General features: G+C 38.5%; 1 protein-coding gene across 1 annotated transcript in view; it reads left to right on the top strand.

The window, feature by feature from the left end:
- The first annotated feature begins 3,932 nt into the window (after positions 1-3,932).
- Positions 3,933-14,350, top strand: part of hhex (hematopoietically expressed homeobox) — a 20,954-nt gene continuing 10,536 nt past the window's right edge. The window contains exon 1 of the mRNA XM_061908723.1: positions 3,933-4,455. Within this exon, the coding sequence (XP_061764707.1) occupies positions 4,101-4,455 (355 nt within the window). The 5' untranslated portion in view covers positions 3,933-4,100. The remainder of the gene's footprint in view (positions 4,456-14,350) is intronic.

Raw genomic sequence — 14,350 nt, 5'->3', positions numbered from 1 at the left:
TAGAGATGGCTATGCAAAAAAATTTTAAAACTGAACTGGCTGCAAAGTAAACAAAAACTGAATGCTGGACGACAGCAAAGACTTGCTGCATGTGGAGCAGAGACGGCGTCCACAAAGTTTATCCGTACATGACAATCAATAATGTTCACACAAAGAGGGATAGCGTCTCCATAACTTGAATTGTCTTGATTGCAAAAACAAAGCAGGAAAAGAAAACAGGAAAAGCCACCAAAATAGGAGCACAAGACAAAAACTAAAACACTACACACAGGAAAATGCCAAAAACCTCCAAATAAGTCATGGTGTGATGTGACAGGTCATGACAGTACACCTACTTTGAGACAATATAGTGACCCATGTTTGGTTATGGTTTGAATTCATATCCAACAATTGCAAGAACGACTTTTTAATTGTCAAAACTACTGAGTTTCATTTTTCAATTATTTCTACTGGCTGTGTGGCTCGGGATTTTTCCATGAAAAAAATGTGCCTTTGCTCAGAAATGGTTTAAAAACACTGCATTAGTGTACGAAATACACTATTCTAAGTGACGAAAAAGTACCATAATGATTCAAGTATGACAAAGTACATACAAAATCAAAATAATATCAATATAAAAAAAAATATTTCATGAAACAGACAAGAATGCAAAAGTACAGACAACTTAAGAGAGAAAGAGAGAGGGGAAAAATTAGTTGAATGAACGTAGGACTTACAGATGTGTGTGTGTGGCATTTGTCATCATGCCCTGACTTTGTACAGTCATGGAAATATCAACAGTGTATTACAGCAATACAACAACCATTTGTGGAAATATACATCAAGAAAGACATCATGTTAGGATTCGATAGGATGTTTGGATTTGTTGTGTGCGTTGTTGCCTTAGCACAGTGTTTTTCAACCACTGTGCTGCGGCACACTAGTGTGCCGATAAATACAGTCTGGTGTTCTGTGGGAGATTATGTAATTTCACCTAATTGGGTTAAAAATATTTTTTGCACACAAGTAATTATAATCCGTATATAATGTGCCATTGTTGAGTGTCTGTACTGCCCAAAGCTTGGCAGAGTAACCATGTTATACTCTTCCATATCAGGAGGTGGCAGTAGGTAGCTAATTGCTTTGTAGATGTCCTTTGTGATCACAATATGCAGAAGATAGTGGAAAGTAGTGTGCAGGTACTAAGGTATCTTATGCTTAAACCAAAAATAAACAAAAGGCGAGTGCCGCTAAGAAAAAGGCATTGTAAGGCATGGCTATGCAAAACGAAATTACAACTGAACTGGCTGCAAAGTAAACAAAACACAAAATGCTGGACGACAGCAAAGACTTACAGTGTGTGGAGCAGACAGCGTCCACAAAGTACATCCATACATGACATGACAATCAACAATGTCCCCATAATGAAAGAAAGCGTCCGAAAACAAAGCAGGTGAGTTTGAGTTTGAGTTTGTTTCAAACTTCAAGAATACAACATGATACATCACAATTTCCAGTTTCTCTTTTCAACATGTTGGAAAAGGAGTAGGAAGAAGCAGAGCTTATTTAATCCTACCCCTTTTACTTTACATTGCAGTTGCTAAAACTTTTTTTCACTTCCCGTTCTCAATTTATTCACAATATACTCCATAAATAATCACAATAAAAATAAATAAATACATAAATAATAGTCGGTGAAGTAAGTTACATTACATATGGTGAGATGAGTAAGATTATTTTCAAAATTAATGGATGGATGGGATAAATTCAGCATATTTATCATGGTTCTTCTTCTTTGTACTATGTAAACACTTTAAGTTTGAAGAATTTCTTGAAGTGGATCATATTTTTACATTGTTTGATTGCTTTGCTCAATCCATTCCGTAATTTAATTCCACAAACAGATATACTGAAAGTCATAAGTGTTGTACATGCGTACAAATGTTTTAAATTACATTTTTGTCTAAGATTATATTTCTCCTCTTTTTTTTTAGAATAATTGTTGTATATTCCTGGGTAGCTGGTTATATGCTGGTTCTTCTTCTTTGTACTTTGTAAACACTTTAAATTTGAAGAGTTTCTTGAAGTGGATCATATTAGTACATTTTTTGATTGCTTTGCTTAATTTATTCCCTATTTAATTCCACATACAGATATACTGAAGGTCTTAAGTGTTGTACGTACATAAAAATGTTTAAATTACATTTTTCTCTCAGATTATATTTCTGCTCTTTTTTTTTTTTGGAGAAGAATTGTTGTATATTCTTGGGTAGCAGGTTATAGTTTGCTTTGTGTATATAATTTTAGCTGTTTGCAAATTCACTATGTCGTGGAATTTCAGTATGTTTGGAGGTTATTGTTATCATGAATTGATTAACGTGGACCCCGACTTAAACAAGTTGAAAAACGTATTGGGGTGTTACCATTTAGTGGTCAATTGTACGGAATATGCACTGTACTGTGCAATCTACTAATAAACGTTTCTATTAATCAATCAAACTGTGGAGAATAGCACTCAAGGGAAGACATGAAACTGCCACAGGAAAATATGAACTGAACAGGGAAAAAAAAAACACCCAAATTGGAGCGCGAGAAAAGAACTAAAACGCTACACACAGGAAAACACCAAAAACCTCCAAATAAGTCAGGGGGTGATTTGACAGGTAGTGACAGTACACCTACTTTGAGACAAGAGCTATAGTGACGCATGCTTGGTTGTGGTTTAAATTCGTATCCATTGATTAATTGATTGATTCAGTGGTTCTCAACCTTTTTTCAGTGATGTACCCCCTGTGAACATGTTTTTAATTCAAGTACCCCCTAATCAGAGCAAATCATTTTTGGTTGAAAAAAAGAGATCCATTCATCCATGCATTTTCTACCGCTTATTCACTTTAGGGGTCGCGGGGGGCGCTGGTGCCTATCTCAGCTACAATCGGGCGGAAGGCGGGGTACACTCTGGACAAGTCGCCACCTCATCGCTGGGCCAACACAGATAGACAGGCAACATTCACACTCACATTCACACACTAGGGCCAATTTAGTGTTGCCAATCAACTTATAAAGAAGTCAAATACAGCACTATGTCATCAGTTTCTGATTTATTAAATTGTATAACAGTGCAAAATATTGCTCATTTGTAGTGGTCTTTCTTGAACTATTTGGAAAAAAAGTTATAAAAATAATTGAAAACTTGTTGAAAAATAAACAAGTGATTTAATTATGAATAAAGATTTCTACACATAGAAGTAATCATCAACTTAAAGTGCGCTCTTTGGGGATTGTAATATAGATCCATCTGGATTCATGAACTTAATTCTAAACATTTCTTCACAAAAAAATAAATCTTTAACATCAATATTTATGGAACATGTCCACAAAAAAACTAGCTGTCAACACTGAATATTGCATTGTTGCATTTCTTTTCAAAGTTTATGAACTTACATTCATTTTATGTTGAAGTATTATTCAATAAATATATTTATAGAGGATTTTTGAATTGTTGCTATTTTTAGAATATTTTTCTAAAATCTCACGTACCCTTTGGCATACCTTCAAGTACCCCCAGGGGTACGCGTACCCCCATTTGAGAACCACTGGATTGATTGATTGATACTTTTATTAGTAGATTGCACAGTTCAATACATATTCCGTACAATTGAACACTAAATGAATACGAATACACCCGAATACGTTTTTCAACTTGTTTAACTCGGGGTTCACGTTAATCAATTCATGGTAAAAAAAAATAAAAAATAAATAATAATAAACACTTTTTATTGTCAATATCGGCTACTTAATTTCGTTTTTTTAATTATTTCTGCTTTTGGTGTGCCTCAGGATTTTTTTTCAATGAAAAAAATGTGCCTTGGCTCAAAAAAAGGTTGAAAAACACTGCCTTAGCCAATCAGAAACGTTTACAGTCACCTGCCGGAAGTGGCCCCCTCCATTTATCTCCTCCCTCCTGCGCCTGCAACACAGATAGCAAGAAGTCCCAACAGTTGGATCAAGTCGTCTAGGAAGTCCCCCAAACTACGTCCTGAATTTTTTTTTAGGTTTTTTGTTTTTTTTTAATGCTGGAGAAGGTGAGACTTTGTCAAGATTGAGGGAAGGCCGCCACCATGAGCGCCCCTCTTTACGCGCCGACTCCCCTCCAGCAAGCCCACCCGACTCCCTTCTACATCGAGGACATTCTGGGAAAGAACACTTCTTCATCTTCGTCATGCTCCTCCAACACTCCGCTCCTTCCCTCGCCCAACTCTTCCTTCACAACTTTCATCTCCCCGTACCGGACGCCTGTGTACGAACCCACGCCGATCCACCCGGCGCTGACCCAGCAGGCTGCGGCCGCCCTGACGGCCTCCTACGTGTCCTCTGCCGGGGCCTTCGCCGGGGCCGTGTACCCCTTCCACCCCCAGCAGCACCACCGCGCCGTGGGGGAGTACGCCCAGGCCTTGCTAAGGCACGACGCACTCGGTGAGTTAATCAAATACAAATAATTAATAATAATACGTCTAATTTGTTCACATTTTAATTTTTGGATTTTAATTTTTTTAATTTCAATTGGATTTTAATTAGGGCTTCACGGTGGCAGAGGGGTTAGTGCGTCTGCCTCACAATATGAAGGTCCTGAGTAGTCAGGGTTCAATCCCGGGCTCTTGATCTTTCTGTGTGGAGTTTGCATGTTCTCCCCGTGACTGCGTGGGTTCCTCCGGGTACTCTGGCTTCCTCCCACTTCCAAAGACATGCACCTGGGGATAGGTTGATTGGCAACACTAAATTGGCCCTAGTGTGTGAATGTGAGTGTGAATGTTGTCTGTCTATCTGTGTTGGCCCTGCGATGAGGTGGCGACTTGTCCAGGGTGTACCCCGCCTTCCGCCCGATTGTAGCTGAGCTAGGCGCCAGCACCCCCCGCGACCCCGAAAGGGAATAAGCGGTAGAAAATGGATGGATGGATGGATGGATTTTAATTAGTTAAATATATTGAATACTCTGCACAGTATGTAATAATATGATCACTTTTTTCTGACAAAAAAGTTCTCTTAAAGTCCATCCATCCATCCATTTTTTTACCGCTTGTCTCTTATGGGAGTGCGGAGGGGCGAGGGGGGGGGGGGGGGGGGGTCAATTAAATTAAAGTCAATAAATAAAATAAGAATAATTGGAACATGGTGCCGATCAGTATCTTTCAAAAGTTAATGTATTCCAAAAGTTCCATTAAAAAGTGTGAACTACGTTGTAATGAAATGCTGTAACTCAGTTGTAATTTATTAGTTAAGCACAATAAAATGACTATCCATTTTCTACCGCTTGTCCCTCTCGGGTGCTTTAAGTCAATAAATACAATACAAATAATTATAACATGGTGCCTCTCAGTGTCTTTAAAAAGTTAATTAAATGTGAACTACGTTACAATTAAATGCTGTAACTCAGTTGTAATTTATTAGTTAATAAGCACAATAAAATGACAACTATCCATCTATTAATTTTCTACTGCTTGTCCCTCACGGGGTGCTTAAAGTCAATAGATAAAATAAAAATAATTGTGACATGGTGTCTCTAAGTATCTTTGGAAAGTTGATTTATTCTTAGAGTTCCATTAAAAAGTGTGAACTATGTTACAAATAAATGCTGTAACTCAGTTGTAATTTATTAGTTAAGCACAATAAAATGACAACTATCCATCTATCCATTTTCTACCGCTTGTCCCTCTCGGGGTGCTTAAAGTCAATAAATAAAACACAAATAATTGTAACTTGGTGCCTCTCAGTGTCTTTGGAAAGTTTATTCATTCCAAGAGTTCCATTAAAAAGTGTGAACTATGTTAGAAATAAATGCTGTATTAGTTAAGCACAATAAAATGACAACTATCCATCTATCCATTTTCTACCGTTTGTCCCTCTCAGGGTGCTTAAAGTCAATAAATAAAATACAAATAATTGTAAAATGGTGCCTCTCAGTGTCTTTGAAAAGTTAATTTATTCCAATTGAGTTCCATTAAAAAATGTGAACGATATGTTACAATTAAATGCTGTAACTCAGTTGTAATTTATTAGTTCGGCACAATAAAATGACAACTATCCATCTATTCATTTTCTACCGCTTGTCCCTCTCTGGGTGCTTAAAGTCCATCCATCGATCCATTTTCTACCGCTTATTCCCCTTTGGGATCGCGGGGGGCGCTGGTGCCTATCTCAGCTACAATTGAGCGGAAGTCGGCGTATACCCTGGACAAGTCGCTATCTCATTGCAGGGCCAACAGAGATAGACAGACAACATTCACACTCATATTCACACACTAGGGCCAATTTAGTGTTGCCAATCAACCTATCCCCAGGTGCATGTCTTTGGAAGTGGGAGGAAGCCGGAGTACCCGGAGGGAACCCACGCATTCACAGGGAGGACATGCAAACTCCACACAGAAAGATCCCGAGCCCGGGATTTAACCCTGACTCCTCAGGACCTTCGTATTGTGAGGCAGACGCACTAACCCCTCTTCCACCCGTGCTTAAAGTCAATAAATAATATACAAATAATTGTAACATGGTGCCTCTAAGTGTCTTTGGAAAGTTTATTCATTTCAAAAGTTCCATTAAAAAGTGTGAACTATGTTACAAATAAATGCTGTAACTTAGTTGTAATTTATTAGTTAAGCACAATAAAATGACAACTATCCATCTATTCATTTTCTACCGCTTGTCCCTCTCGGGGTGCTCAAAGTCCATCCATCCATTTTCTACCGCTTGTCCCGTTCGGGGTCGTGGGGGGTCGCTGGAGCCTATCTCAGCTGCATTTGGGCAGAAGGCGGCGTACACCCTGGACAAGTCGCCACCTCATCACAGGTGCTTAAAGTCAATAAATAAATAAAAAATAATTGTACCATGGTACCTCTCAGTATCTTTCAAAGGTTAATTTATTCCAAGTGTTCCATTAAAAATTGTGAACTATGTTACAATTAAATGCTGTAACTCAGTTGTAATTTATTAGTTAAGCATAATAAAATTACAACTATCCATTTATCCATTTTTTACCGTTTGTCCTTCTTGGGATCGCGGGACAAGGTTGAGGGGGGAAGGGGCTGGTGCCTATCCCTACTAGACTCGGGCGGAAGGATGGCAGGGTTACACCTTGGACAAGCGGCCACCTCATCGCTATAAACAGTTACATTTTTATTGTATTGTTTTTTGCGCACTGCTTTTAAAACATAGCGCCACCTACTGTACAGGAGTGTGCAACAGTCTATGGCAGTGGTTCTCAACCTTTTTTCAGTGATATACCCCCTGTGAACATTTTTTTAATTCAAGTACCCCCTAATCAGTGCAAATCATTTTTGGTTGAAAAAAAGAGAGAAAGAAGTAAAATACAGCACTATGTCATCAGTTTTTGATTTATTAAATTGTATAACAGTGCAAAATATTGCTCATTTGTAGTTGTCTTTCTTGAACTATTTGGAAAAAAAGATGTAAAAATAACTAAAAACTTGTTGAAAAATAAACAAGTGATTCAATTATAAATAAAGATTTCTACACATAGAAGTAATCATCAACCAAAGTGCCCTCTTTGGGGATTGTATTAGAGATCCATCTGGATTCATGAACTTAATTCTAAACATTTCTTCACAAAAAAAGAAATCTTTAACATCAATATTAATGGAACATGTCCACAAAAAAATCTAGCTGTCAACACTGAATATTGCATTGTTGCATTTTTTTTTCACAGTTTATGAACTTACATTCATATTTTGTTGAATGTAAATATATTTAAAAAGGATTTTGAATTGTTGCTATTTTTACAATATTTTTTAAAAATCTCACATACCCCTTGGCATACCTTCAAGTACCCCCAGGGGTACGCGTACCCCCATTTGAGAACCCCTGGTCTACGGGACCCCTGAGGAGACAAAACCGTCTGAACTTACCGTAATGTGTTGTGATATTACAGAGGATAACGGTTACAGTGCTGTGATATCACAGTTAGTTCCTATGAAGTTTAAGGGTCATTTCTCGTCATCTGTTAAAATATTGTTAAATGCTGTGAAATCATGTTCTTTTTTTTTTTTTTTACAGTGTACTCAAAATTTAGTATGTCGTAAAATTTGACAAAAAGGCTCAATATTACCGTGTACTATCATTACAATTATATTATACTTTGTTCCATGAAAAATTGTACTGGCTTGCACTCTAATCGAAAAATTAATTGCAAACATTTCCTGAGCATTTTCTTAGTCTGAATTAAACTCCTGGAATGTAATGACATGCATGATGTTTATTGAGATAAACCTTAGTAAATATAATATGCAGAAAACGCAGCAAGTACATGTGGTTTCGTCTACAGTATATTGCACAAATAATTTCAATATGCACAAAGTCGAGTGCAGTGTTTCTCACACGTAACATATTGTTATTGCTAGAGGGTTGCCAAAGATATCACTCAATTACCGAGTTGTAATACACTTTTCCACCACGTGCGGCAGTAATGAAGATATCAAACAAACAGAAGAAGTCCGGAGCTAAAGTCATAGAGAAATTCTTAAGCGCCAAAAATATAACTAAAGTAGTGTAGCTGTGTTTTCATTTACATTTTATTTTTATTAACAGTTTGGTTAAGAAACATATTTTATTTGTTATTGATTTAGTTAGAATGTATTTATTTTAGCACTGCATATATTTGATTATTTTTTTTATTTTTATCAGCCTGACCTTGATAATAATCTTTGTGGTTAACACATGCTTTCATATCATTTGACAAGGTTTTAGCCCTTTATACTGGAATTAGGTTAGATATTGAGACACTAGTGATTTAGGGCTATATAAGTAAACATTGATTGATTGATATAATTATTGAATATGATTAATATCAAGAGCAAGATTATTAAATCAGTGTTACATTTTTGAGTGGGCCCTGGACCACTCTTTAGTGAAAAAGTTGGGTACCAAGATCAAAAAAGTAAAAAAAAACCTGGTACTGTTGTGCATGATTTGTGGTTGTCATGTGGAGACAAAACACTTTTGGAAATTGCTTTTTTTTTTGTTTAATTGCGTTCTTATTGCAACCTGACTGACCATGCAGTAGTCATAACTTCTCAAGTTCATACATGGAGAGTGCCGTTTTGGCTAAATGCGAATAGTGCACTTGCACACACTACAGTTACAATCAGTCAGAAGTTCGATTGTATATTTTGGGGAAATGAATGGACTTAATATAGATGGCATCACTAAAATCTGCATGGACACATTCACGTTTGCTTGTACTCAGTTGAAATATGAACACATCTTCCAGGGGATTTTTCAAAATTGAGACGGAATTTGATGCAATAACCCCACCCTAACGAGGGCTGCCCACAAGAAGGCTAAATATATAGTTTTTGAGGCTTTTGTTGAGTGTAGTTTTGCATATGTGCATCAGAGCAATTCAACTACCGACCGGTGTCTCACCTTCCCTTTATTTCAAAAATCCTTGAAAAAATTGTTGCGGAGCAGTTAAATGAACACTTAGCGTCTAACAATCTATGTGAAACCTTTCAATCCGGTTTCAGGGCAAATCACTCCACGGAGACAGCCCTCGCAAAAATGACTAATGATCTATTGCTAACGATGGATTCTGATGCGTCATCTATGTTGCTGCTCCTCGATCTTAGCGCTGCTTTCGATACCGTCGATCATAATATTTTATTAGAACGTATCAAAACACGAATTGGTATGTCAGACTTAGCCCTGTCTTGGTTTAACTCTTATCTTACTGATAGGATGCAGTGTGTCTCCCATAACAATGTGACCTCGGACTACGTTAAGGTAACGTGTGGAGTTCCCCAGGGTTCGGTCCTTGGCCCTGCACTCTTCAGCATCTACATGCTGCCGCTAGGTGACATCATACGCAAATACGGTATTAGCTTTCACTGTTATGCTGATGACACCCAACTCTACATGCCCCTAAAGCTGACCAACACGCCGGATTGTAGTCAGCTGGAGGCGTGTCTTAATGAAATTAAACAATGGATGTCCGCTAACTTTTTGCAACTCAACGCCAAAAAAACGGAAATGCTGATTATCGGTCCTGCTAGACACCGAACTCTATTTAATAATACAACTCTAACATTTGACAACCAAACAATTAAACAAGGCGACACGGTAAAGAATCTGGGTGTTATCTTCGACCCAACTCTCTCCTTTGAGGCACACATTAAAAGCGTTACTAAAACGGCCTTCTTTCATCTCCGTAATATCGCTAAAATTCGCTCCATTCTGTCCACTAAAGACGCTGAGATCATTATCCATGCGTTTGTTACGTCTCGCCTCGACTACTGTAACGTATTATTTTCGGGTCTCCCCATGTCTATTATTAAAAGATTACAGTTGGTACAAAATGCGGCTGCTAGACTTTTGACAAGAACAAGAAAGTTTGATCACATTACGCCTGTACTGGCTCACCTGCACTGGCTTCCTGTGCACTTAAGATGTGACTTTAAGGTTTTACTACTTACGTATAAAATACTACACGGTCTAGCTCCATCTTATCTTGCCGATTGTATTGTACCATATGTCCCGGCAAGAAATCTGCGTTCAAAGGACTCCGGCTTATTAGTGATTCCCAAAGCCCAAAAAAAGTCTGCGGGCTATAGAGCATTTTCCGTTCGGGCTCCAGTACTCTGGAATGCCCTCCCGGTAACAGTTCGCGATGCCACCTCAGTAGAAGCATTTAAGTCTCACCTTAAAACTCATTTGTATACTCTAGCCTTTAAATAGACCTCCTTTTTAGACCAGTTGATCTGCCGTTTCTTTTCTTTTTCTTCTATGTCCCACTCTCCCGTGTGGAGGGGGTCCGGTCCGATCCGGTGGCCATGTACTGCTCGCCTGTGTATCGGCTGGGGACATCTCTGCGCTGCTGGTCCGCCTACGCTTGGGATGGTTTCCTGCTGGCTCCGCTGTGAACGGGACTCTCGCTGCTGTGTCTTGGATCCTCTTTGGACTGGACTCTCGCGACTGTGTTGTATCCATTGTGGATTGAACTTTCACAGTATCATGTTAGATCCGCTCGACATCCATTGCTTTCCTCCTCTCTAAGGTTCTCATAGTCATCATTGTCACCGACGTCCCACTGGGTCATTATTGTCACCAATGTCCCACTGGGTGTGAGTTTTCCTACCGAGGATGTCGTGGTGGTTTGTGCAGCCCTTTGAGACACTAGTGATTTAGGGCTATATAAGTAAACATTGATTGATTGATTGAAGGTGTGTGAATCTGAGCCCATGCGTTACAATCTTTATAGTGACGAATATGAGAGTTATCAGGCTGCCTTTGTGCTGATGATGTGTTTTTGTGTGGGGATGTGTTATGTTATGTGGTAACCTTGACTCGTCTTCCTGGTTTCTATTGTTCTGGAAACATCAGAGAACTGTGTGTGTGTGTGTGTGTGTGTGTGTGTGTGTGTGTGTGTGTGTGTGTGTGTGTGTGTGTGTGTGTGTGTGTGTGTGTGTGGTTGTGTGTGTGTGTGTGTGTATGTGTATGTGTGTGTGTTCTTGTATTTCTACACTTCTAGAGATATTATCAAGGAAAAGTAGCTTCCATATGAGGACCAGTGAACAAGATAGGACCGAAATCGTGGTCCCAATACGGAAAACCACTGCATTTGATAGAGAATGTCTCATTTGCACCCCTGGTGGTGAAATCTATCAAAATTAGGGAGGTCCCAAAAAGGAGTGATTTTTCAAATGGACTGTGTGTCGGTTTTTAAAGTGCTCCCCCTCGAGTCAACATATGAAATAACAAGTGTGTGTAAAAAATTGAAATGCGCCCCCTTTGGCAACAATCAATAGAAAATAAATAAAATAAATATGTTTAGGCTGTACCCCGCCTTCCGCCCGAAAGCAGCTGAGATACCCTCCAGCACCCCCCGCGACCCGAAGGAAATAAGCAGTATAAAATGGATGGATATGGTGTATAGAGACATACTGTAATTACTTGAAGTAAATAATGAAGATTATAAGCCAATTAGAAACAACAACAAAAAAAATGCCTCCCCCGAAATAATTCACTAAAAGCTTACTTTTTTATATTTGCATAGTATGTAAAATGTTTAATGTTGTAAATACACATTTTTATATATCTGGAAAGGGTGGTCCCAAAGAGGGAGGCATTTTTCGGAAGTCTCAAGAAAGCTACAAATACAATGCGTGTGCGTGCCTGTGTGTGTGTTCTTGTATTTCTACACTTATAGAGATATTATCAAGGAAAAGTAGCTTCCATATGAGGACCGGTGAACAAGATAGAACCGAAATCGTGGTCCCAATACGGAAAACCACTGCATTTGATAGAGAATGACTCATTTGCACCACTGGTGGTGAAATCTATCAAAATTAGGGAGGTCCCAAAAAGGAGTGATTTTTCAAATGGACTGTGTGTCGGTTTTTAAATTGCTCCCCCTCGAGTCAACATATGAAATAACAAGTGTGTGTAAAAAATTGAAATGCGCCTCCTTTGGCCACAATTAATACGAAAAAAAATGTTTAGGCTGTACCCCGCCGAATGCAGCTGAGATACGCTCCAGCACCCCCCGCGCCCCGAAGGAAATAAGCAGTAGAAAAATGGATGGATGGATGGTGTATGGAGACATACTGTAATTACTTGCAGTAAATAATGAAGATTATAAACCAATTAGAAACAGGCAGGCATTTTTCGGAGGTCTTAAGAATGCTACAAATACCAGAATGTGTGTGTGTGTGTGTGTGTGTGTGTGTGTGTGTGTGTGTGTGTGTGTGTGTGTGTGTGTGTGTGTGTGTGTGTGTGTGTGTGTGTGTGTGTGTGTGCGTAAGTGTGTGTGTGTTTGTTAAACAGTTAAAGTTAAAGTACATGTCACACACACACTAGTTGTGGGGAAATTATTCTCTGCATTTGATCCATCACCCTTGATCAGCCCCTGGGAGGTGAGGGGAGCAGTGAGCAGAAGCGGTGGCTGCGCCCGGGAATCATTTTTGGTGATTTAACCCCCAATTCCAACCCTTGATGCTGAGTGCCAAGCAGGGAGGTAATGGGTCCCATTTTTATAGTCTTTGGTATGACTCGGCCGGGGTTTAAACTGTGTGTATATATATTTGACTTCATGCAGCGTTGAATGAACTGCATGTTTTTTTTTTTGTCCGTTCCCCTACGGAAGCTGCAAGGAGTAAATCTGGCCTCAGAAGCTGTTGAATGTTTTCCTGTCTCACTCCGACCGGCCGCTTCCTTAGGAGCTCGCTGCACGCTGCTGATTATTTTATCGACATCCTCAATACAGACACATTCAGGAAACACTCGGCCTCTGATAGCCCGGGATCCGTTTTTCGCATATTGTTGGACTTCCTGTGCGCGGCCCGGCGAGGATGTGGCTGACTTTTCTAGATTACAAACATGGAAGCCCATCAAGGCTGCAGCGATAAGGCGTCACTTTTAATTGGTTTTGCAAAAATGTGTCTAAAAACACTACACATTATTTCGTATACATGCGTGGTCATAAATTAAAGATGAATTATTAATATCCATCCATCCCATCCATTTTCTACGGCTGCAGCCTATCCCAGTTTTACACAAATATATTATAAACTCAAATACATACAAACGTGACTACAATAAAACGAGTACAAGGGACAAGCGGTAGGAAATGGATGGATGGAATATTGATATATTGTGTTCTGCCATATGTATTAAAATAAATAGTTTATCAACTATTTATTGTCCCCTGGCTCTATAGCTTACCTGTGACACTATTAAATGTATGGATGGATATTTTTGTTATTGTGTAATAGTGTAATTTTTTTTTTCATTTGTCCGGGGTCAACCTCGATTTTAATCTAGCTCGTTGTCATTTATGGCCACATTGCATTAATGGCTTCTTTAACTGATGAAAATTCTGCAACCAGATAATAGTATGCTGTGATTAATCCTGATTAATCGAAATTCAAGTATGAAGCATCTGGTTACAAAATATATAAATAATTTGACAGTATCAATATGAATGTATAAGCACCTCATTATATTATTACACAATTTCCGATGATTATTTCATTTTTTCTTATGTACAACTTATATATTAACTTGCTTTGAAATCACAAGTTAAGTTGACAAGCAGATATTTAACTGTTTATTTTTTATCTTTACATGAATCATTTTTTGACACAGTATATTATATTATAATATAATATTTGGCATTAAAATATAATAGTAACCTTTAAAAGATATGCATTTTTTTGTCATGGAAAGTACGAATATATTTTGTAAAAAAAAAAAAAAAAAAAGGAAATAAAATAAAGTATTTTATTGACACATTTTGACACAGGTTTTCGCGGGCCACAAACTGATGTGGCAGGCCAGGTCTTTCCCCCTGGCCTTGAGTTTAAAA

Source organism: Nerophis ophidion, linkage group LG08, assembly GCF_033978795.1.
Source record: "Nerophis ophidion isolate RoL-2023_Sa linkage group LG08, RoL_Noph_v1.0, whole genome shotgun sequence".
In the NCBI taxonomy this organism is placed as follows: Eukaryota; Metazoa; Chordata; class Actinopteri; order Syngnathiformes; family Syngnathidae; genus Nerophis; species Nerophis ophidion.
The sequence above is the reverse complement of the archived record's forward strand: the minus strand, read 5'-3'. Positions and strand labels throughout refer to the sequence as shown.